Genomic DNA, 23,889 nt, shown 5'->3' with positions numbered 1-23,889 from the left:
CTGCTGAACCGTTCATGTGGAGATCAGCAGATGGCATTACATTTGGTGGAGTATAGTCTTGCAACGACAGGCTAATATGTACAACTAATTAGCTTTTTTTGTTAATGTCCTTAAATCTATTTGCATTTGTAAACACTGGTGAGAGAAGTCTCGAAAAGGATGTAAAACTATCAATGATCTGGTGTTTTTCCAGACGTGGTTGCACCTACCAGTAACTTTTATCAAGGTGAAATCCTCACACATCTGTGTTTTCTTTTGTTTTTCTTTTCTTTCTTTTTTTACGATAGCTCAGTGAAATCTGATGCAAAGTAACGTATACCATTTAAGAGATAATTTGAACACTTTTTCTGTCACTTGGCTCATTATTTCATTTAGCGTGCTAATGCACACTAATTTGAATGCTGTTTCTTTATCCTGATAGGTTTCAGCTGTGACCCTGTGCTGGCGCGTATGCATGGAGGCTGATCAATGGAGGCTGTTGCTCTGAGGTCACAGGTCATCATTTCAAACCAGCGTCATCGTCTGTAGCCCAGAAGACTGCCCTCAATTCACACCGGTGCAGACGTATTCTGTTCAAGGAGCCTGGAGCTGCAAGACTAAAGAGAGAGAAAGAAGAAGAAAATAAACAAGTGTTATAAAAGACGCTCTTCATGAATTCACCAAAAACCTGAAGGGAAATACTGCAAGTTGGCTGGCAGACCTTAGGAGGCATGTGGACAATGAGTATGGCTTGGCTGCGTCTCCCTGCCGTCATTGTCCTTCTGCTTGGTTGTTTTCATACGGCTGTCACGGAAAATGACGTAACTCCACGCCTCACCTTTTCATACAGTAAGTTTCACAACTTCTTCACAACAGAAAAACAGCCACTTTACAAATTACTTTTTTTTTTAAAGTAGGAGTGCTTGGTCCCAAGCTGCCCTGCTATCCCATATATGCACATCACACACAGCAAGCCTGCAGACACACCAGGCTCTCCTCCTCTCTCGGTGAGCCGAGGAAATGTGAGGTTTGGAGATGCCTGAGGCTCCAGCTGGAGCGTCGTCGGATCCTTTTGTGCGAACCGCAGCACGTGGCCAACTGTCAATAAACAGTCATCAAGACTGGCATTGTTGCATTCGCTTCTCTAGTTGCTGCTCACAGCTGTCTAGAGGTAAACGTTTACGTAAGTCCACCTGGGAACTTAAATCATGAACGCTCAACAGAAACATCTGTTTTCTGCTAAGCTGTTTAGTTCTACATTTGCCGCTTTCACTTTCTGCTTACAGATCTGGTCGTCCAGTTCCCGGTGGGTTCCCTATTTATTAACCATGTCCACTGAAAAAAAAAAAATCAATGCACTTCTTATGTGTCCATTGTAAGAGCTAAAAGGATTTAGAGGGGTGAAATGGTGTTTGTCTCCATCATGGAAATCCATGCTGTGAATGGCTGCTCCATCAGGGTGGCTCTGTCGAGTACCTGCAGGTCAGACAGTAATTACAAAATGAACTGGCCCATTGTGTTTCGACTTACTAAGGACAAGTGGACACAATCTCATGAGCGCTGAGAGTTATTGCTCTTATATAATCAGTTTTTTTCTGTTTGCTTGCAAAATAACTTTGAGCTTAGAAACCTTTCACATTTCACTCTTAAACTATGGCGGAGATATAGTTATATTCGCCCTCATGTATTGTTTTTCCAATGTTCTGTTTTCTCTCCATTGATAGGTTGAGCCACCGGCACCAAGAACTGCTTGTATTCATTTATTCAAATGATATACTGGTACATTTAAGATGACATGTTGACTTTACACATTAATTGTGCTCTATTATCTCCACAGAGAATGAAACAAAATGATGGATTGTGGGATCAGTAGAGACTTTCAGTGATTGATCTGCAGTTAGTGACTCATGTTCAGGCATCATTAGAGTTACTTCAGGGAGGATTATGTTGATAGATCCTGCTTAGTAATCTATTACAGACACGGGTAGAATTTCCAGTTTGGAGCGAATTTTAAGCCGACCGAGCTTTTAAATAGGTGCCTGTCTGAGCTTGTGCCTTCCCCTTCATGTTGGACCTCTATACAAACAGATAATCTCTCTCACCTCCCAGCCTCAGCGAAGCCCATAGCTCATCCCTTGTGGAGCATTTCACAACAACACACACCATCAATCACTCACTGAAAAGACACTTCACACTTGGGCCTGTTCTTAAGGAAAGATTTGCTTGGAGGGCGTGCTGCCGATGTTAAACAACAACTTTTAAAGCATGCGTGACGTGACTGTCCAGGAGATAAGCAGGGAGGGTTATGTTTTCTGTTCTGTTTCGATTTTTATTATTGGGGCTTACCAGGCTTCTAGTCGGTCATTAGCTTGTTTTATAGCAGCATTTATGTTGCTGTAACTTTAACCTCATTGATAACTTCATGAAGGGTCATGTAGATAATAATTTAACAACAGAAATAATAATTATGTCCCTGTAAAACTTAACAAGCAGTAATTTTACTGTTTGTCGACGCGGTCAAGAGGCCATACTTTCGTAAAATGTACTAGCTGATTTAAACTCTGACATAGAATTTCTGGAGTCACTGGTATTGTTGGTGTTGAAAAGACCAGTTTTATTTTGTGACTTAAAGCAAAGAACAAGTTTTTTTTTTTCTTTTTCTTTTTTTTCAGCAGATAAAGGTTAAGAGGGCCTGGTGACAAAAGTTGTCCTGCTGTGGTAGTGTCTGTTCTGCTACACTGACATTTTCCAGCCTCCCGCAGAAGGGCTTTGTCACATTGTATTTACAGTATCAAAGCAGAATGCAGTGCTGCAGGCCTCAGGGACCTGAACTTTATACAGCAGAAGCTGCCTGAACTCATCATGGTTTCTGGTCCCCTCTGTCTTTTCTGGATGCCAGTTAGCTTGATGGCTTGCATGCTTAAATGTAGCACTGTAGGCGGGCCAGAGTCCTGCCTGGCTGATCTTCATCTAGTACCATTTTTGTAGACGGGCTTTATCTCTTACTCTCTCGGTCTCCCTATCACTTTCTGTTTGTCTCTCTTTCTGTCTCTCTCTCTCTTTCTGTCCCCTGGTCCCTGCCTATGCCTTAATGAAGAGGGTAATCTGCCATGAATAATGAATGGGGATTTGTATGTGTTATGGTGTGAACACTTGTCTGGTTCTCATTATGCGCCTATCAGGACGGATCATGGGTTCGGGGAATAGAGCCCGCATCTGCTTTTCTCTCTGCTTTTTTGTTCCAGGCTTTAATGCGCACCATGTTGAATGGCTTAGTGTGCTGAGCACTATTTAAAAGACACACCTATAAGCCTTTTAGTTGCCCGTCTTTTCTTGTTGAACTGTTCAGCCCTCTTCCCACCGTGTGACAGTCGTGCTTTAATTTTGTTTAAGGGGTATGCCCACAGCCACGCTAGGGAGTAAAGCATTTTTAATTATTTAAAAGCTGTCGTGTCTGGGCCAGTTGAGTCAGCCACTCTCGAGTAATTCAAAAGGACAGTGGTGTCAAGTGAGATAACGACTTCTCGATACTATGTTGATGCCACATAGCTGAACATTGGTTTCGTGATGGTATCAGCGCTCGAGCAAACTTGATTACATCACCTAATAGAGACGTGTAAAGTTGTATTACTTTACCATTTACTTACATAGTCTTAATATAAAATTAGGAAGAAAAATGTAGTAAAAATGCATTTTTTAAATGGCATTTCAAAATCTAACTAATGCGACAGCTTAGTCTTGGTCTCTGGCTTTTAGTAGGGCCTTACCTTCAGTGTAAAAGTGTTGTTGTGAATTTGCACTAATTGGTGAATTGGTGTATTTGCGCTATTTTCCTTATCCACAGTTAATGACGAGAATAGCTTCAGTAGCTCATAAAACAAAATGACTCTAACAACAAGTAAAGAGTGCAACTCTTAACTTTTGTGCAGCTGCTTCGCATCATTCAGTTTCAGGGTGTTGTGGGGACACAGTGACTTTTCAGTTACTCTGCTCCTTCTGCAATAGCACAGCATGGAGTCTGGCTGTTCAGGTCTGAATCTGCTGTATTGCTAAAAACAAGTCAAGACCTCATGTACAGTCTCTTTTTTCTTGGTGCTTCAGCACTGTTCATAGTAGAGAAAGGGGTCAGGGTGAGTTCCCGGTGAAACCAGCAGCTGGTTTACATTATAGTGGCTAATCCAGGGTCAGCTTTTGTAGCTCCCTGACCTGCAGACTGTCTTATCAACAGAAAAAAAGGATCCTACAGAGCTGAGCTGTGTGAGATTTTTTTTCTTTACAAATGACTGATTTAAAGTATTTAAATGGTAACAGATTGAAGCCCCACCGTGCTGTATTTTCCCTCTATAAATTACACCACCAAAGCCTGTTATGGCTCATCCCTGTTGCACATATTTTATCTCTACACTTTCCTCAGAATTTACGATATGCCTTTCCAGACTTTGCTTCCTAATGTTGTCTTCAAAATTACCACCTTTCTCTGCATGTGGATGGTGCTGTGGAGACAATATCCTGCTAACGAGATGCAGCCCCACAATTTACCAATACAAACAGCGTGCTCGCAGCTTGCCTAATGAACCTCCCGGTGGATTGACCCTCTTGGCCTGTTGTCTTAATGCATTCCAGATGCTTTAGTCTCAGTCCTTCAGCTTCCCGAGTCTGCTCTCCCACACAATTACCAATTCAGCAGCAGCTCTTAGTAGCTAGTTAAAATTACTTGGGATAATGTAGTTAGAGCTCCAGTGTGGGCTGTTTTTATGTCACCAGACTATGCGACAGTAGTAGGAGCTCTGACCCAGCAGGACTCTTCTAATTCTTCTAAAAGCAAATGGCTTTACAAGAGTTCATCTGTTCTACCCTGAGCAAAGTCCTTGAACAAGTACAGTAGACAGATAAAGACAAAGGAAAGACATTCGTTCCAGAGAAGTTCCTTTCCTGCTTCTTGTAAATGTAATTTCCTGCCTCTTATTTTTTTACAAGATCATCCAAATGTTGAGGCATCGTAGCTCATCTGGCAATCCTCACTCTCTTTAAGAAATAAATTACATTAAATAAATTTAATCAGTGTTTTTACTTTACTTTTACTCACTGGACCGATATGTAGGGATGGATAGGCACTCAGTCCTGTTTGCTTGTTCAGAAACGTAAAAAGCTAGACCCCATTTTACCATAGAGGGGTCACATCCCCCTCACTTTTTACTTAGAGGCTGATCATGGTTGCCAGATTTAAAGTAAGTCAGGTTTTTTCTACATAACACTGATTTAGCTATTCTTCTGCGTGCATAGGTGTACTGATGTTTTCCTCAACTGTTGTCATTCGTGCATCCTCTTCTGCCTATTCAACCCTGTTTAAATGTGCTCTCTTAGGACTATTACTGGCAAGTATTCTTCTTCTTCTCCCTCAGAGATGGGAATGTAGGTCATGTTTGTGGTCAGAAGACTGGAAATGGGGCATATGATGTCCTTTAGAGAGGATCTGTCATGAGTCTATTGCTTTCTCTTGAAGGCGATAAAGAGACAAACAGGGGTGTATTTTCTGGGTCATCTTCTAGTGAACCCTGACGTTGTACAATTCCAAGCAGATTATCGGTAAAGTCAGGTGTTTTGATAGGGACATTGTCTTGCGTTTTTTTAAGCCACCTTTTTTGCTGTTAAACATATCCAATTGATCCAGAAGTAGGGATGTTTTTTTTCTTTTTTCTTCTGGAGTTCTGTGGAAAGAAAACAGGAACAGGTGGTTTAAATGAGGTATGCAATCATCTGATCTCCTGAACATACAGCTGTAAGAGCTGATAAAACAGTTCCCTTATAAGAGGGCGCTGGTTGAATCAGTCTGTTATCATTGCCCTAAAAAACAAAGGGACTTCTCTGGCATTAGAGGAGACATTTCTCTATAGTTGCTCTCTTAAAGGGATGTTCTGCATTTTTAATGATTGTTTTTTGGGACCAATCAAAAAGAAAAAGAAAAGATGCAAAAATGTAGAATGACTTCCTGAAGCAAACAATGCTATTAATTTTGTCTCTAAATAGATTAGCAAGTTAGTCTGTGCAAGTATTTCATTCCATTTAGCCCCGTTGTCATTTGCACAAATTACTCTTAATTACATAATAATAGCAATAATCTAATATTGCTTACAGATGGCAGAGAGGGTGCTCTTCATGCACTTGTAGAAAAGGTCACAGATGAAGGGATTTAACCATGCACAAAGCTGCTATTTCAAACCAGAGATTCAGAGGTCAGGCAGTGACTTGGTGGTTTAAAGCAGCGGTTCCCAACCCCCGGGCCTCGGACCGGTACCGGTCCGTGAGTCGTTTGGTACCGGGCCGTGAGAGTTGAGAGTTTATTTTGTTGTATTTATCCGCGACACCTTAAAGGCCAGTCCGTGAAAATATTGTCGGGCATAAACCGGTCCGTGAGGCAAAAAAGGTTGGGGACCGCTGGTTTAAAGCCCTCTATAAGACATCTGCCTGCTGGCTCCATTTTTCGTGGTGCGTTCAGTTGCAGCTCGACAGCACGACATCGTGTACTCGTTCTGATCAGTCCATAATTAGCCTACAAAAAAAACAGCGGTTGTTTAGTTTTTTCTTTTGCTTCTTTATCTTTCCTTTGATTTTTTTTTTTTAGAAAATTAGCTTCCTGCCTTAAATATCAGTTTACCCAGGAAACTAAGCAAACAAACAAACACAAAATGAATCACCTATCCCTGATGGTATGTACCCATCCATATAATTTTGGATTTACCCTTTGAGCTTTCCGCCAAATATCAAATACCATGACATTTAGGTGTGTGTATAATTTTGTTTATGAAACTACAATTAGAAAAACTAGGCAATAATTTGTCTCTCCAGAAACAATGCCTCGGATTCTGGGGCTAATCCACAGGCCTCAGTTTTCCTGGGGAGTTTTTTCTCCAGTGAGAGTGCTGAAAGATCACAGAGTTGGCCATTGTTCCCCAAATGCTGGCTCATGTTTCATTGTTTTTTCTAAGATAACTTACTGGATGACATGTTAGAACCTCAGCAGACAAAAAACATATTTGCTCATCTAGATTCCCGTAAGTGGAAAGATCAGTGTTGAAAGAAAAAAATAACATAAAGGTGTAAGACCATAAAAAAGTACAAGTGTGTCTTCACGTAGATCATCCAAGTATTTAAAATGAATGAATGCCAGATGCAAGTAACTTGCATGCTGTAAGGTTTCTGTAAAAAAAAGAAAAAAAAGGCCTAAACCACTTTGACACAAATGTGCCCTAAAAATAAGCCCATCTGTTGGAGTCATGCACTTCAAAGTAGTGAACACCTACTTTTAGGGACTTGCATGAAAAAGGCAAGATGGACAAGGATAAAATGGTGCAGGATGATACTGTTGTTGCTGTTCTAGGAGTGGCATAGTGACCACTTCTGACTTGTCTCTCTGTCATGGATACAAAACCTTCTTCCTTTGAACTCGTCTGTCTGTTTCCTGGTGTACACCACAACATTTCTGGGGCTGCATTGTCATGAAATGACCTGTCGCAAATCAACCTCAAACAGTCAAATAACAATAGAGCGGATTCTTTAAGAAACTGTGGAATATGTGTAGCGGAGGAAAAGACAAGTTCATGCAGGATGCACACAGCTTTTGATGCTGATTTGGTATTTATATGAGCCATTTCTGGTCTAGCATTTTTTGTTTTGTTTTTTATAGTGCAATCCACATTCACCCATTTACACACACACTCAATAACCTATTACACTCGCACACACAATATCTTGCCCTAAGACGTGCTGGTTGAAAGAGCCAGGGATCAAAACGCTGGCCCTCTCTCCTTTGCCACAGCTGCTGGGGGTAAGAGTCTGTACACTGTCCGACCTGTAGGTTAGTCTATTCAGGTTTTGTGCTCTAGGCGCTATAATATCATAAAAATAACTTTTTTATGATATTATAATTCATTTTACTTGCAGAACATTGTGGAAAAAATGGACAGGAGTTCGAATAATCCATTTAACAAGCTGGAACCACCATTGAATGTTGAACAAATAGTTGATTAATTCCGCCGTGAATCAATTAAAACGAAACTGATTGTTACATTGAGTGAATCAAATGATAAGAGCCTGTTATCGACTGATCATTTCAGCAATAAAACTTAACTGCAAGTCATTAATAATCTGTTTTACTGGACAAATTAACTATAGCTCAGGCGGTAGACGGGATCAGCTACTAATTGGAAGGTTGGCGGTTCGATCCCTGGCTGCTCCAGTCTTAGTAATACTAAGATATCAACCTCAATTGAGCGAATGTTTGTGAATGCTAGATGGAAATCACTTAACTATGGGGGGGAGAAAAGAGCTTGTATGAATGTGTGTGCACTTCAGTACTCGAGTAGAAAAGCTATGTAAAAATACATTAAATTTAAAAATTCCAACTCTTAATGCTGTTTTTTTCGAGAGCATGAGGCAGTTTTTTTAACCTTTGCTACCTATTTTTTTTTTACCTTTTATTGATATGAGCCAAGTAGGCATGAACCTTGCTAGGACCTCTTCCATTTTCAAGAAAACACTACCTACTCTATATAAGGTACTTCAGAGCAGCCTGCAAAAACCTACTGGGCAGGGTTTGATGCTGAGTAGTAAAACGAACGAACAGCATTTTTGGAAAAGCAAACTGCACTCTGGCGCTCTCTCAAACATCACCATCCTCAACATGCAATTCGTCATGTAGACGGATACAAAAAAAAACTGCGAAGCATCATCTGTGTCTGTTCCTTCCATTGTTCTCTCGTCTCACGGATGCATTGTTGTTTTTGAAGCCGTCACAAAATAATCACGTCACTTCATGAGTCTGGTTTGCTGCACCTTGTTCTGAGCTCCTGCAGCAGAAAAGTGGGCACCAGATTAACATTAGCATTCATTTGGAGTTGTGTTTTCAACCGTCCTGGGACTTTATGATTAAGATTCACTTCCCTTTTACTCCGTTTTGGCCTCCAATGTGAGAAAAATGTTAGCTATTTTTCTCCAGTATTGCAGTGAAATTAAAGATGTTTAAAAAAAAACAGCTTGCTGCAAATTAAACATTAATTTTAAGACTGCCCAGCCGCTTCTGTAAGCCTGAATGCACCACGTGGTCAAAAGAATGATAAAATGTACCATTTAGCAATTACCGACTCCTCAGAGAAATAAAGCATTGTCAAACAGTTGGTCGCCAATAAATGATCTTTGTTTTCCAAAAGGTATGAAGGAAAAGCTTTGTATAGCTGCAAAACCCTCCTGGATCTCTTTAATGATACTCAATTGGGAGCCTTATTGTTTCTTTTTGTCATCTGTGGTTGCTAAGTATGACAGTGGTGATTTGACTCCAGAGAGTAATTGTGTAGATATTCTCCTCTGTGAAAATCCCTCAAAGCTTTTGTTTTGGTTGAGGCTTTGGCCTTTGTCTTTCCCGCTCTGTAAATCACAGCTGAATTTGCCCACGGCTCTGTGGGGAGGAAAAAAAAATGGGGGGAACAGTACCGACATGGAGCAGCAGTCCATTTATCCTTTAATGATAGTGGGAAGGAGAGAGAATGGCCCCCGTGGGTCCATGTACAGTACATGGAGGAGAGCCTCTTGTGGTTTTACGGACAGATTTAACTACAGTATGGCTCACTGTTGCCGTGGTGATGGACCGCTATTAACATGTTGTTTTCCCAAGAGAGAGGAAGTCTCTCGACCTCCTGTACCAGCACACTAAGGTGAGGTTATATTAGGTCACATATACTGCAGGGTATGTACCACATGGTGAGCTTATTGTCAGTAGAACTTAATGGCTTTATCTGGACCGGATTAGTTTAATGCGGTGAAGTGCTATAATTTTAATTATTACCACCAGCAGTAGTGGGTTTAATACAGTTTCACTCTACTGTGCATGTGATATTGTAAATTTGAACAGTGAAAATGCATCACTACCACACTGGGCTGCTACCATGCGACTTAACAGTGATTCTAAAAGCCTTTGAAACCCTACCACATTTAAATTTAAGTGTCTATACTCGCTCATTAGGTGTTTCGACGATGGTCCATGATGGCCCTAAATCTCCCACAGGTGTATTGTCATTTTCATACCCAGTCATCCCATGACCCTTTGTGCCCCAGCAATTGTCTTTCAACTTAGAGGTGATCATTCAGAACAACTTTGTACTGATTTGTCCTTTACCTTGTCACCTCTGTACAGTGCAGATAAAGGCGCCTCATCATATCAGCTGATGTGACGAAGCACTCTAAATGTTGTTGCTGGCTCATAGATTGGAAGTCCCCCGAATACATGAGAGTAACTTTCAAAATATTGTGATACGAATTAAAATAAGTGTGTTTTTTCCTTCTTGCTGAAAATATGTTAAAACTAAATAAAGGGAAAGAAGAGCAATCAAAGGGTGAAATTACAAACTGTTTGCATTACTACCTTTTTTTTGTATATTTCTAAAAATTGCATTTGCAAATTTAGATCCCCTCACTGTTTCAGCTTTCATTTTCATTTTTTTTGTATGTGCTATTTAAATTTTCTTTTTTCGGTTTTTTCTGTAAGCATTGCATTTTGATGTGGCACTAAAAAAAAACTATTTTCTTATTTATTTTCTGTCTAGCTTACAGAAATGTCACAACTTGGGTATATTGTGTTATTTGTTTAACTTCATTTTCTAAATCTTTAGTATTTATGCAGCTATTAGTGTCAGTTCTCTTATAGTAGGTGGGTCCAAAGAGGACTCTGTTATTTCTTTCTTTTTCTTTTTTCTTTTTTTTTTTTTTGCAGTTCACATTTCAAGGCCTGAGATCCTGTTTCAGAACTTCAGTGACTTTAAGTTTCCATTAGCTCCTGGCTTCTGTTTATGCTGGCATGCCGCTGAGGCGAGTTGCTCACGTTGTGCTGGCAGTGAAGGCCTCCAAACTGCTGCAAGTCTGAGATACACATGGGCTTTTTTAAAGCACCGATTAGAGGGAGTTAATGGTTTAACTCTTGGCTTTAGTCAGGAGTTGTTGGTGTGGTGGAAACAAAGCAATTTATTTTACATATTTTATTTAGAATTATTGAACTATTGGAGAAATATGGGGAATTTTTCTGATGAGGGGCCAGCAGTAAGATTTGGAAGCTGTAGTTTCACGTACTGTCCAAGCAGACAGAGAAACAGGCACATTCATTCAGTCATTTATTTATTTTTGCAAAAACCTTCAGGTTTAACCAACACTGTGATGCCCACATTATAAGTTACTGCTCATCTCATCTACTTGATATTCTCAGCTTGAAAGTCCATCTTTTTCTGGTTCTAGATGCTGAACATGTAGTCACAAGTGAGAGCTGGGTGGCTTTCTCTTGCTTTCAACCTCATTCTTCTCATTTTCACATCAGTTTTCACTGTGTGCTACCTGATGAAGTCAAAAGTGCAAAATAGCAATGCTCATGCAAAGATAAATATTCTATTATTTAAGAAAATCTTTGTCATTAATATTAAGACACACAAAAAGTCTCATTCTGTGTTGTGATTGTACCTTAATTCATTCCCTGTCTTCAGCAGTTTACAATATAGTGATCCTTCCCCTCATTTTAACCTGGACAGGTTCATTTTTGAATTATTACATGTTTATTTTTATTCCTCTGTCTGTGTTTGTGTTTGTGTCTAGATGCAAAGGAGAGAACTACCAGAAGTTTCTCAGTGAGCGGTGTCTTCAACTTTACCTCTCTGCTGCTCAGTAGCGAAAATGGCATGTTGTATGTTGGCGCTCGGGAGAGTCTCTTCGCTCTCAGCCTCTCTGATATCAGCGCAGCCAAGCTACAAAGAAAGGTAAGAGTCAGTGTGCAAGCGGCTGTGAACTGCAATACCACATAAACTGTATTTATATGAATTCAGTTATGATATGACCCCAGAGGTGCAGTATACGTAGATGGCAATAAGTATGCTAAGCTCCCAGTAGTCCAAAGTGACTATAACACACCTCACTATATGATATCTACTGTATGCAATTGATGCTATTTTTCTTCTGCAGCTTGCATGGAAAACCCCAGAGAAGAAGAGAGAGGAGTGCAGTTTCAAAGGCAAAGACCTGCAGGCGAGTGAACTGATGTTTCATACACAAGTGCCTGAACTCACACGTGGCTCAAACACGACCAGTGCTACATGGCAAACGGATCCAGGGCAGAACCCTGGACATTTCCTCTCAAGTTGTGACTTTCCATGCTACAACAATGGATGTTTTTTCCCTCCTTCCAGTCACAGTTTTCCACCTTTTTTTATGACAGCCCCCAAACACAGAGCCTTCAGTAAGGGTCACCACATTAGCAGGAGGAATTAGTGCTTTTACTTTGCCATTTGAAAAGCTGTCGGATGGAAATTTATTCTTACTTCTTCACTAAACTCTAAACTGTTGTATGTTAGAGCATGAAAAGAAAAATGACTTTCTGGACAGTTTAAAAGAAAGAAGTTGGTTAAAACAATCACTCTAATAGAACTTTTCCCTGTGTTTCATATACAGACGGATTGCTTCAACTACATCAAAATCTTACTACGCATGAACAGCACTCATCTGTACGTTTGTGGAACCTATGCCTTCAGCCCCATCTGTGCTTACATAGTAAGTGTTTAATGGAGGAACATGCATCTGTTGCAGTGCCCACATTTGAGCACGCCTGGTTTTGGATATTAAAAAAAAAAACAAATCTGTTCCATTTGTTTGTTTTTAGAAAAGCTGATTACCCCTGGTGCAAGATTTTATATGTGATTTATTTATTTGATTCTAGAGGAAGAGATGCATGCTGCTTCCTGCCTCTCAACTCACTTAGCAGTCTGGCTCAGGCTCTGCCCGGCCAGATACGATATAAGTGCATTATTTTATTATCTCCTGTGCCTTATGGGAAATGGATCAAAAATATTTAATGCACATAATCAAATAATGTAAGAATCAATGTCGTTTTCAATCCTTTTCTACAAATCTTTTAAGGCCTTTTAGAGCAATCCATAACAAACAAACACGTGACCTTTGCTGCAGTTTCTAGCAAACACAGACTGACCTCCTTTCCGCTGTGAGACTTGAGTCTGCGGTCACTGTCAGAGCAGGTTACAGCTCTACTTCAAACTCAGCGTGTGACATGTGATGTGTGTGTGTATGTGTGTGTTTCCTCCAGAACTCTACAGACTTCTCCCTTGTCAAGAGCGATACTGGTGAGATTGTTACAGAGGATGGACGGAGCCGCTGCCCATTCAACCCTGAATACAAGTCCACTGCCATCGTGGCTGGTAGGTCTCACGATGGCTGTCAGCCGCTGATAAAAATCAGGCTCGCTTAAATGTTTTGGATTTATAGAAGCCACTGTGGGAATCAGTAAAGTACTTTGGTAAATGCTATAAAGACAAACTGTGGCATAACCTCTGGATTTCATTACCGCGTGTGACGCAGAAGCCCATTCCCTTGTGATAAGTACTCTTATTACGATGGTCTTCTTCACCCTGTTGCAGATGGAGAGCTGTATACTGGCACAGTCAGTAATTTCCAAGGAAATGAACCCATCATTTACAAGAGTCTAAGCCAAGGAACAGCTCTAAAAACAGAAAACTCACTTAACTGGCTTCAAGGTACAGTATAATAACTGGAAGGCAATGTTTTTTTTGTTGTGTCTTATTTGAGGTAAATGACATTGTCAAACTGCTTGCACCAAATCTACTGAATGGGAAGTTTACAGTGTGACACCACTTGAAATGATGAATATGAAAAAGTGTGTACCTGCAGTCTGTCAGTCCCTGTTGAAATTGGACTGCGTTTGCCATGGGAATAGGGATGTCTGTCCCTAGATCCTATTGTGACAGTATTGTTGGTTTCCTTTCAGATCCAGCCTTTGTTGGCTCTGCCTACATACAGGAGAGCCTTCCCAAGGGCAACCCGGTGGGCGATGATGATAAGATTTACTTCTTCTTCAGTGAAGCGGGGAAGGAGTTTGATTTCTTTGACAACACCATTGTGTCACGCATTGCTCGTGTGTGTAAGGTGAGCGACGCTCCAAGGCAGATAGTCCATCTAAAGCAGCTTTCTTACCCTTGGGTAATGTGTACTCCCTGCTGTCTCTATAGAATTCTATTAAAGCAGGAAGGAGTTTGCTTGTTTGTTTGTGCTCAGTACCTATACAGGAATGTACAGTATGTAGTCTACTGAAAGCTGCTTATAGCTCAGAGTCCTTCTGGGCAGTGACGCATGATCTGTTGTTACAGAAAAACATTTTTCTTGCACATTCGCCTCTGTTTGATTCCTTTCTATCCAAATCCACTCTCTCTGCTCTTATCGTGTTTCACCAAATATTTGCGTTCAGACAGGATTCAGTATCCAACTACAAATCACTTAGGATTACTGAAGCGCGGGATCTGTGTGCAGAAATGCTTTGACACCTTCTGCGGACCTCACACAGTGTTTGTTCATTTTTAAGCATTTCTATATTAGTATTTATGCAATGAGAAGTCAGTCCTCCAGATCACACTGCTGTTTGGCTCTCTTAAAACAATCACACTCACCACTGTGTGAAGAGGGTGAAAAATAGTGCTGACAGTGTGAGATGGAAGGGGGGGGGGATCCATCCATTCATTCACCTTTTTTTTTTTTTCCCATACATCCATTTAAAGGACAAATATTCCAATATAAATATTGACTCAGGAGCAACTGGTAAAACTAGATTTGAAAAAAAAAACTATTTTAATTAACTAAAAGAATAAGAAGCACACTCTAACATAGGAAGTTTTAGTATTTGTTAGTTTTATACTAACATTTTCTCAAAGCTTTCCTGATGAGGTGTTGATGAATGTTTATTGATACTCTGGATGACAACAAGACTGTGAATGAAATCCTTTCAAAATGCTTCATAGAGTAATAATTAAAAAGACTAAAGCTGACCACTCGCAGCAGATGGATCCCCCTCCCTGAGCCTGGTTCTGCCGGAGGTTTCTTCCTATTAAAAGGGAGTTTTTCCTTCCCACTGTCGCCTAAGTGCTTGATCATAGGCGGTAATATGAATTTTGGGTTTTTCTCTGTATGTACGGTCTACCTTACAATATAAAGCACCTTGAGGCAACTGTTGTTGTGATTTGGCGCTAAATAAATAAAACTGAATTGAACTGAATTGAATTGAAATTTAAACCATTAAAAACTAAACTAAATATTTTTAAACAATAAAAACTGAACCGAAACAAGCAAACCCACTCTGGAAACTAACTGAAACCAAACTAAATGTCAAAACAAAATAAAAATAAAAGCTAATTAGAGAAAAATCAGAACTATTATAACTCTGCTCATGTGGCATTTTAATGATAATTTTCTCACATACAGTTAAAATATGTAACATTGAACAGATTACCCAAAAGGAAATTGGCAATAATGTTTAAGGTTTTTAGCTTCTTAAGTAGTGCTGAAGGAAAAATAAAGCATAACAAAGCTTTAAAATGAGGCAAATGGTCAGTCTCAGTAAAACTTTACAGCAACGCCAGTTCAAGTAAATTATTCATGTCCAGTTTTAGTCTTCGCCTCTCTAAAACGTGCTTCACTAACTGTGTCGGCGGCTGTCTCCATACTTGCTGTATATCCAGGTGTTTATTATTACTTTAGTTCCACTTCATCGAGGCTAACTATGGAATGATAAACAATGTTTTGGTTGAAACAAACACAACAAAGCATGTTCTCATTTGTGGGATTGTTCCGTTTCCCAGAAAGAAGCCATTACCGCCCGCCATGTTCATGGCTTTTTCAACAGCCTTTTGAACAAGGGGTGCTTTTACAAGGGATTAATGAATGGGATGCATTTGCTTCAATTATTCAGAAGTCAGTTTAAGCCCAGAGTGGCATTGAATTATAAAACTAGGTTCAGCCCAAAGGACCAGGGAATATATATGTTGCTCATTATCTGCCTGGGTTACAACAAGTAATTGCTTCAGAAGCTCAGTCTTGGTCATGTGTCATTTCCCTTTCCATCCTGTGCTGCCACTTCCTCTGATTAATGTTATGCTAAGGTGGACTCCATTGAAGCTTCATGTTAAAGACGTTTTATGTGGTTTAGGTCATTTAGCATTTCTCTTGGTCCTCTGGAGAGCTTCAAAACTGATTACAACGGCGAACTTCAAGCTTGTTAGATCTATGATAAACAGACTGTCTCTTTACAAAACTAAATTAAGCTCTTTAATTTAGCTCTTGATATACAATCACCTTCCTGAGACCTGTAACACCTCATCAAACAGTTATATATACATATCACATACTGTAAATGTCATTCACACTGAAGCGCCAAGATGTATTCGCTCTCCAGTTTGCGCTGTTATTCTATCATACAAATCTGTGGATCCTAATTAGTCTGCATGTCAAAGAGGTCCCACATCCCTCATAGCAATTTGAAGGCTCGTGCCAAAGGCGCTGAATCACAGCAGCAGTATCAGTCAAGGAGGATTGTCAGAGAGCAATGCTTCTTCTTTTTCATTTAAAAGCATTTGCCCTCCTCTAAGCCCCAAGTGTTTTTTTATCTATGCCAGTTGTGATGATGTATATTGTTTTCATGACCTAGAAGTCTTCTGCCTCGGGGTTATAACTGTGTTGCAGGCACAATTGATTTAGCTCATTGTGGTTTTACGAGGAGGTTAATGTCTTTCAGTTACGTCAATTTGAACAAATTCACCTTTGGACAGGGCGCTCTCTGTTTTTGTTTTTGTCACAAAGAAGGAAAACAAAGACAGCAGAATGTATTTCCTTACACATTATAACATACAGTGTCTAAGGCAGGGACGTTAAACTCATTTTACATGGTGGGCCACGTGCAGCCCACTTTGATCATAAGTGGGCTTGACCAGCGAAACTTCCTTTCCTGTCAGTGTAAAGAAGTTTAACTACACTAAATACACATTTAATCTCTGTGATATCTTAGTCTAATAAAGAAAAGCACATCTTAGTTTTTCTACATGATAGAAATAAAATGTATTAGCACAACTATTTGGTCTTAAATTCACAAAGAATGTCCCTTTTTTTAAAAAAAAAAAAAAAAAAAAAAAAACCTCATTTCTACAGTAGATCATTTAATTGTTTATTGGTTACTTAATTACTTTAATGTAGTATAAATGGCCATGGGGGAGGTCTTTATCACCAGGAAACGCTGTAAAACTTAAATACAGTTAAAAGTCCAAGCCTTGTTTCCCCTCAATTTTCCAAAGTCATGCAATGGGTCCCCAGGCCTTATGTTTAACACCCCTGATCAAAGGCATGTTATAGTATGTTTTTGCAGTGTACCATGTGGTGCATATCATCATTTCAGAATATGCACCGCAGATCTGTCAGATCCCATCAAATCACACTTGTGTGTCAAACAGCGTGAGGATATTGTCTATAGTGACCTCAGGTGTCAGATCTCATACAGCAGTGCTTCGTGCTGGAAAAAAGCCCCATCCAAACCAACAATAATTGTGTTGCAGGGTGACGTTGGAGGTGAAAGGGTGCTGCAGAAGAAATGGACGACGTTCCTGAAGGCTCAGCTCTTGTGTTCTCTGCCCGATGACGGCTTTCCCTTCAACATAATCCAAGACATGTTTGTGCTCACACCCAGTCCCGAGGACTGGAAGAACACAGTGTTTTATGGAGTCTTCACCTCTCAGTGGTGAGAGCTTTTAAATCTTTTGATTAACATAACAATGAAATAAATGTACAGACACCTTTAAGATAATTATTTGACACACATGAGGGATTATAAAATGAAAAACAGTGGCATACCTGATTGTGTTTGTGAAGGCTGTGGAGATTTAAACCATTATGAACACCAGGAAGATCAAGACAAGCATCTTGATCTTACTCGGAACATTTAGATTACTAATTAAATATGTATTTAATCATGTTTTTCAACGATCTGTGATAGATGGGAATTTTTATTTAAAGATAAAATGTATGTATAAAATTTACTGTAAAGCAAAGAACAGTGTTACAGGACTTAACTGCCAGTTTTCCATCTGTTTTGGTGGATTTTCAGTGTATTATCTCTATGTTTACGTACAGCTTCTTTCAAGGCTTTACAAGTTTGAAAGATTGTAATCGTCTGTCAATTGTTTATGTCCTATAAAAGGTACAAAGGTGCATCAGGAAGCTCTGCAGTGTGCTCCTTCACTATGGACCAGGTAGAAAAGGCGTTCAGCGGGCGATACCGTGAGGTTAACCGCGAAACCCAGCAGTGGTATACTTACAACCATCCGGTGCCAGAGCCTCGGCCTGGAGCGGTGAGTGCTTTCCTGCTGCCCTCTGCTGGAAAACCCAGTAGACACATCCTGCACATGTCACTACTCTGCACTGTGTCTCTTCAGCTGCATGAAGTCTCTGGGTTGTTCCTATTTGTGACTGCTGATAGAGGCTTGAGCAGATATCTTTTAGACAGGCATCACTCGTCTCCAGTTACTGAACATGATTCTTATCAAACGACTGTAGGTTTAATTTCCTGACTTATCAAACTCAAATCACTGAAATAACCTGGTAATAAAATAAACACACAAAGAAGTGCTGTACAGCCCCTGTAGGTTTCATTATCCAGAGAACGTATGAGGAAAGCATGTAAAGCAGTATGTTTGTTGTGTTTTCCAGTGCATCACAAACGCTGCCAGAAAACAGGGCATCTCCTCCTCGTTGCTCATGCCAGACAAGGTGCTGAATTTTGTCAAAGACCACTTCCTGATGGACAGCGTGATCCGCAGCCAGCCTCTGCTACTCAAGCGCAATGTCCGCTACACGCAGATCGCCGTCCATCGTGTTCAAGCAGCTAAAAAGGTGTATAACGTGCTCTTCATTGGCACAGGTAAACGGCTCACCACTCACAAACACAAACACTCTTCACCTGCACCTTTGTTTTATCTGACTTCACTTAAACTCTCTTCTCCAGATGATGGGAGACTTCATAAAGCCATTAACGTCAACAAGAAGATGCACATTATTGAAGAGATGGTGCTCTTCCGTGACTCTCAGCCGGTGCAGCACATTGAGCTGGACACCGAAAAGGTACACGTGGTGTTCGGAAAGAAAACGAGTCCGATTTAATTCACAGCACTTTCTCATGGTTTAAACTAATGAGCTCAGTAAATTCATTTATTGGCAGTTTAGAGACTCCATGAGCCATTAAGAGTCGCAGCCTGCAGCGTACCTCGTGTTCAGTGAGCTAATTGCGTGCAACTTTCTCTCAGGGGATCTGCAGCTGGGCTTTTAACAGCTGGATTTGTGACACTTCCTGAATCCTGGCATGTGCTTGCTTAGATCAGGGCAAAGGAATTCCTTTTAAAATGGATGAAAGAAATCTACCACATTTAGATCAGGGTCACAAAGAGAGGGTCACAAAGAGAGGACTCTGGATGAAAATAGTAACCCAGTATCAGTATTTGGGGCACCTCCTGACTGTCCCCTTCTTTGTCATCTGTCATCCACAGGGTCAGCTCTATGTTTCTTCTTTCTCTGAACTGGTGGAGGTCTCAGTAGCTAACTGCACTAATTATCAGAGCTGTGGGGAGTGCATCCTCTCCAGGGATCCTTACTGTGCCTGGAATGGGAAGCAATGTGTAGATGTCAGACGTGCTACACCAAACAAGTACGTATCCTGCTGCACAATATTTATTTTAGCAGCCAAGGCTTTCTGTGATCATGAACTGTACATGAAAGGTTGAAGTCCTGTTTGAAGCCTCAAATTTGGCAATTTCACCGTCACCATCTTGATGAACTAGGCATGAAGAATGCTCTAGCCCGAATAATCATCTATTTTACTCTAAACAGGAAAACGATTTACCAAACGAGCATCATGTTGTATTAAATAAGACTGGAAACTAGCAATTAGGACTATAAACCCACTAGGAAACTGTTTAATCCGCTTTACAATTTTCTGTTTGCGCCCAGATTTGCCCCCTGCTGGACATGAGAAAGAACACAGTTTAAAGCTCTTTCACACTGGATTCACTTTTCAGGCCCAGGGGCTCTGTCCTTCTTTTATATTCAGTCTATGCCTGTGATATGCAAATATTAGATGAGAGAGTGCATTTAAAAAAAAGGATTATGATTATTATTTATGATTAATTGTATGTGTTTCAGTGCCTGGCGGCAGGATGTAGATGAAGCAGACACGTCAGCTATTTGCAATAAGACTGTGCCAAGTCCACGGTTTGCCAGACCTCCACCTACACGTATGTGGCCTCCTCTTCTCTAAGATTTACAGAGCACTCTCCATTTCCATGCTATGCCTCTCAAAATGAGAGTTGATTGAAAAACCATTATTATTCTGCATCAGTAGAGTGGTACAGCCTTTTTTCACGCCATACCTGACTCATCTGCGCTTTGACTTTCCGCAGGGATGTCGTCATGCCAGGTGATCATTATCCCAGCCAACACATTCAAAGTACTGCCCTGCAAGCTGCGCTCTAATTTGGCTGAAAGGAAGTGGGAGTTCAGTGAGAGCGCAGGTCACTTCCACTACCCCAGCCCGGAGGGGGGACTGGTGGTGGTAGCTCAAGCGGACAAGCAGGAAACGTACGAGTGCTGGTCAGTGGAGGAGGGCTTCAGACAGCTGCTGGCAAACTACTGTGTGAGAGGCGAAGCCAAGCAGGAGAGCACCACCTTGACAGGCCGTTCACGTACGCCGCAGATCTCACAGGAGGAAATCATCATCCTGCCAGGGGAGGCCCGCTCGCCGCAGATCAACACAAAGACCTACTGGAACGAGCTGATCGTTGTATGCGCCCTCCTGGTGTTTTCCCTGGTAGTCTTCTCCCTTTTTGTGGTTTACAGGAACCGTGACCACATGAAGTCCATGCTGAAGGAGGGAGAGTGCCCGAACATGCAGCAGAAGAAGCCCAGAATAGTGGGGAAACCCGCTGAAAACTTGCCGCTCAACGGCAACACAGTCACAACCTCAGCTTCGGATCACAAGGGGTACCAGACCCTTAATGACAACTACATATGCAGCACTCCACCGCACGAGTGCTCGTCACCTGATAACAGTAAGAGCTTCTCTGAATCGGAGAAGAGGCCTCTGAACTTAAGAGAGAGTCACGTGGAGATTTCGCCCACGTGCCCCCGGCCTCGAGTCAGGCTGGGCTCCGAGATTAAAGACTCTATAGTGTGAGGCAGGCTTCATGTTATATGGAGTGACTGCTTTTGAACTCAAAGGAAAGAGTGCACTTGTTGAGAAAGACAAAAACATAAGAGGGAAAAATCAGCACTCTCGTGGAGAGACTTTACATTACACAGATTTTGCACTCTCTCTCTCTCGCTCTTCTTTCTTTCTTATTTTATTCTGTCGATGTGGTCCATGTGCATTTTATTTCGTTTTCCTCTCACCCTCTTATTCAAGTGCATTTGAAGCACACTGAAGAAGCTCCGGCTCGCCTTCAGACTTTCACGTACGGCTCACGGGAATGTAACAAGCGTTGAGATGGCATCGTGACCACCATTTAGCGAACAAATTTCAGAGAGTTGCCTTTCACAGTCCGTCCATTTGACGTGCCGGTAATACTCTGAAAGGCAGAGTGATGCTCGAACACGACGCCTGACGCAGTGTTTGCTGTTTCATTTTCATTCTGCGAGAGTCTAGCCTTCACTGAGGTTGTGCACTATGTACTGTACTGTAGCAAGGTAAACCAGAATCCACACGAACAAGTCAAAGACAGGAGGTATATATATATATATATATATATATATATATATATATATATATATATATATATATATATATATATATATATATATATATATATATATATATATATATATATATATATATATATATATATATATATATTAAAAAAAGTCCTGTAATGTTTCTTACAGGATAGCCTGTGTACATTAACACAAGTCATTATTTTAGAATTAAATCAAACACAGCAAGAACAAAGAAATCTGAAAAGATGAAAGCAGAAATGCAGAAACTCTTACCACCTCAATCACTGCACTCCAAGAAAAGAGAGAAATGTGCTTTTTAAGTATTGCCATCTTTACTAGGTATAAATATTTGTCTGAGGACGAGTGACTTTAAGTTGTTAGATTTTTCTTGGTTTTCTTTCACCAAATGTGATAAAAGGGAAGGAAGGGAGGGGGACTCATTCCAGGTATTATCACGCTGTTCTTCATGAGATAGGCAGTCTATGCAAAGCAAATAATGTGAAGTGGGGTAAACACCGAGAAACACCTCACCTTGAGACTGAGTAAGCACAAAGGTGTTGGCACTGTTAATTACTTTAGATACAGTGGCACTACAAACACACACCCACGCAAAGAGACGCACACTCATTACACCGCAGTCGCAAGTATGCAAGAGATTTTAGCCATTTTGGTGTGTTTTCTGGAGAAAGATGATGCAGCTCTGAAAGGCCGGCGTGACAAAAACAGATGATAAAAGACGAGCGCCCGGAACGGTAATGTTAAATCTGTGGCAGGTCATTTATTGCAGCATGATGAAAGGTTATAAATATTTATTATCATCATTATTGATATTATTATTATGTGGCCAAATGGTTATTTTATGGAGACATTTTTTCACAGCTGTACTGTCACTGAATCATACTGAATCTGAAACAAACACCTAAAAATAATGTGATTTCCATAACACACCTGTAGACTGTCACCTTTGATATAAATATAAACTGAAGAGTGTTAATGAAGAAAACAGCCTCTTAGGTGGTTGTAAAGGCAACCATTAAGGCAATAACTCCCTTTGTCATTCAGTAATAAACAGGGGGATTGTTCATTTTACTGATTTTTCTCGCTTTAATATAACTAAATCAGATGATTGCGTAACTTGATTTCTCATGTCATCCAATAGTTTTTATTCTTACTTGAGTATGGCTCTAGTATTGCGATCCAGCCAGCAAAATCAATACTTCACAACAACAACAACAGAAAAAATGCGTACCTAAAGGGAAGGCATATACATCGTGACTCAGAAAGCACAGGATTTGCACATCATGTTAAGAGCCTTAGTACACTGCAGGTTATGGATTTGGTTACAAATCTGCCTTGGGGGGAGGGGTGGGAATGGAGAATGCCTTCTGAAACAATAATCAAGAGATGTGCCTCTTGGGGATAATAAACTAACCAGGTAGTAGTGCTCTGGAGTCAAACGCTACACTGTAGGTGTGACAGGACTGGCCATACTTAAAAAAAAAACAAAACGTCAAAACCGTGAATACATGTAATTTAATTGTGTCAATGTTGTACAATACGTGCTCATGAGAGGTGTCGTTTTATTTTACATTTTTGTTAGGGTGGCTTCAAGCGCAGTCAGGGATTCTATTTTATTCTTAAACTGTAGTGCGTAAATAACCACTGGCTGATTTTTCTTTTTCTTTTTTTTTAAATATTAAAAAAAATGTATAAGCATTAGTATTATATTACATTTCCTATAAATGGCACTGCAAAACTGAATTTCAAAGACTAGTCAGCTATATTCACTCATGCAATATGAAAGACTCATGCTTTGACTGTTATTAAAAACAACAACAAGTGGCAGCTTTTGGTGAAGCGGCTGTCATCAGAACAATATTAAATTTGCAAAGCGCAGAATAAATACAGCGTGGCAGTGATTTAGTCGAATATGTGCAGGTACTGAATATGTTTTTCTTTATTTGAATACAAGCCTAAACTATTAATGCCACAGTGAAAGTATCGTCGTCTGCTCTCACTTATTGAACCACTATAGTCGGGCCTTCTTCTATTTGTGACAGTACAAGTTGCTCAGACTCTTGTCAACATGTATTGTAAGTAAACAAGTTTTTATGTAAAGTTGTTTTGTAAATTCAGCTGCCAATGTAAAAAATATTGTGAATTGTATTTTTTTGTATCATACATCACTACTGTTTTCTTTCTTTTTGTATTGTATATAAAAAGCACTTTATTTTAATTTTTCAAATAAAGATAAAATGGAGATTTTTGTTATTTGAAAGG

General features: G+C 40.3%; 1 protein-coding gene across 6 annotated transcripts in view; it reads left to right on the top strand.

Annotated features, from left to right (window-relative positions):
• sema4ba (sema domain, immunoglobulin domain (Ig), transmembrane domain (TM) and short cytoplasmic domain, (semaphorin) 4Ba) overlaps positions 1-21,615 on the top strand; it is an 84,403-nt gene extending 62,788 nt beyond the window's left edge. For all 6 annotated transcript variants that reach the window (XM_039614158.1, XM_039614159.1, XM_039614157.1 and 3 more), the window contains 14 exons: positions 422-828; positions 11,608-11,768; positions 11,971-12,033; positions 12,457-12,555; positions 13,106-13,217; positions 13,437-13,553; positions 13,805-13,962; positions 17,409-17,590; positions 18,050-18,200; positions 18,559-18,769; positions 18,854-18,969; positions 19,392-19,549; positions 20,044-20,135; positions 20,301-21,615. In XM_039614158.1, coding sequence (XP_039470092.1) covers positions 711-828; positions 11,608-11,768; positions 11,971-12,033; positions 12,457-12,555; positions 13,106-13,217; positions 13,437-13,553; positions 13,805-13,962; positions 17,409-17,590; positions 18,050-18,200; positions 18,559-18,769; positions 18,854-18,969; positions 19,392-19,549; positions 20,044-20,135; positions 20,301-21,073 — 2,511 coding nt within the window. In that variant the 5' untranslated portion in view covers positions 422-710 and the 3' untranslated portion in view covers positions 21,074-21,615. The remainder of the gene's footprint in view (positions 1-421; positions 829-11,607; positions 11,769-11,970; positions 12,034-12,456; positions 12,556-13,105; positions 13,218-13,436; positions 13,554-13,804; positions 13,963-17,408; positions 17,591-18,049; positions 18,201-18,558; positions 18,770-18,853; positions 18,970-19,391; positions 19,550-20,043; positions 20,136-20,300) is intronic.
• Positions 21,616-23,889: the final 2,274 nt, after the last annotated feature.

The sequence above is a fragment of the Oreochromis aureus genome, linkage group 7 (genome assembly GCF_013358895.1).
Source record: "Oreochromis aureus strain Israel breed Guangdong linkage group 7, ZZ_aureus, whole genome shotgun sequence".
NCBI classification, from domain to species: domain Eukaryota; kingdom Metazoa; phylum Chordata; class Actinopteri; order Cichliformes; family Cichlidae; genus Oreochromis; species Oreochromis aureus.
The sequence above is the reverse complement of the archived record's forward strand: the minus strand, read 5'-3'. Positions and strand labels throughout refer to the sequence as shown.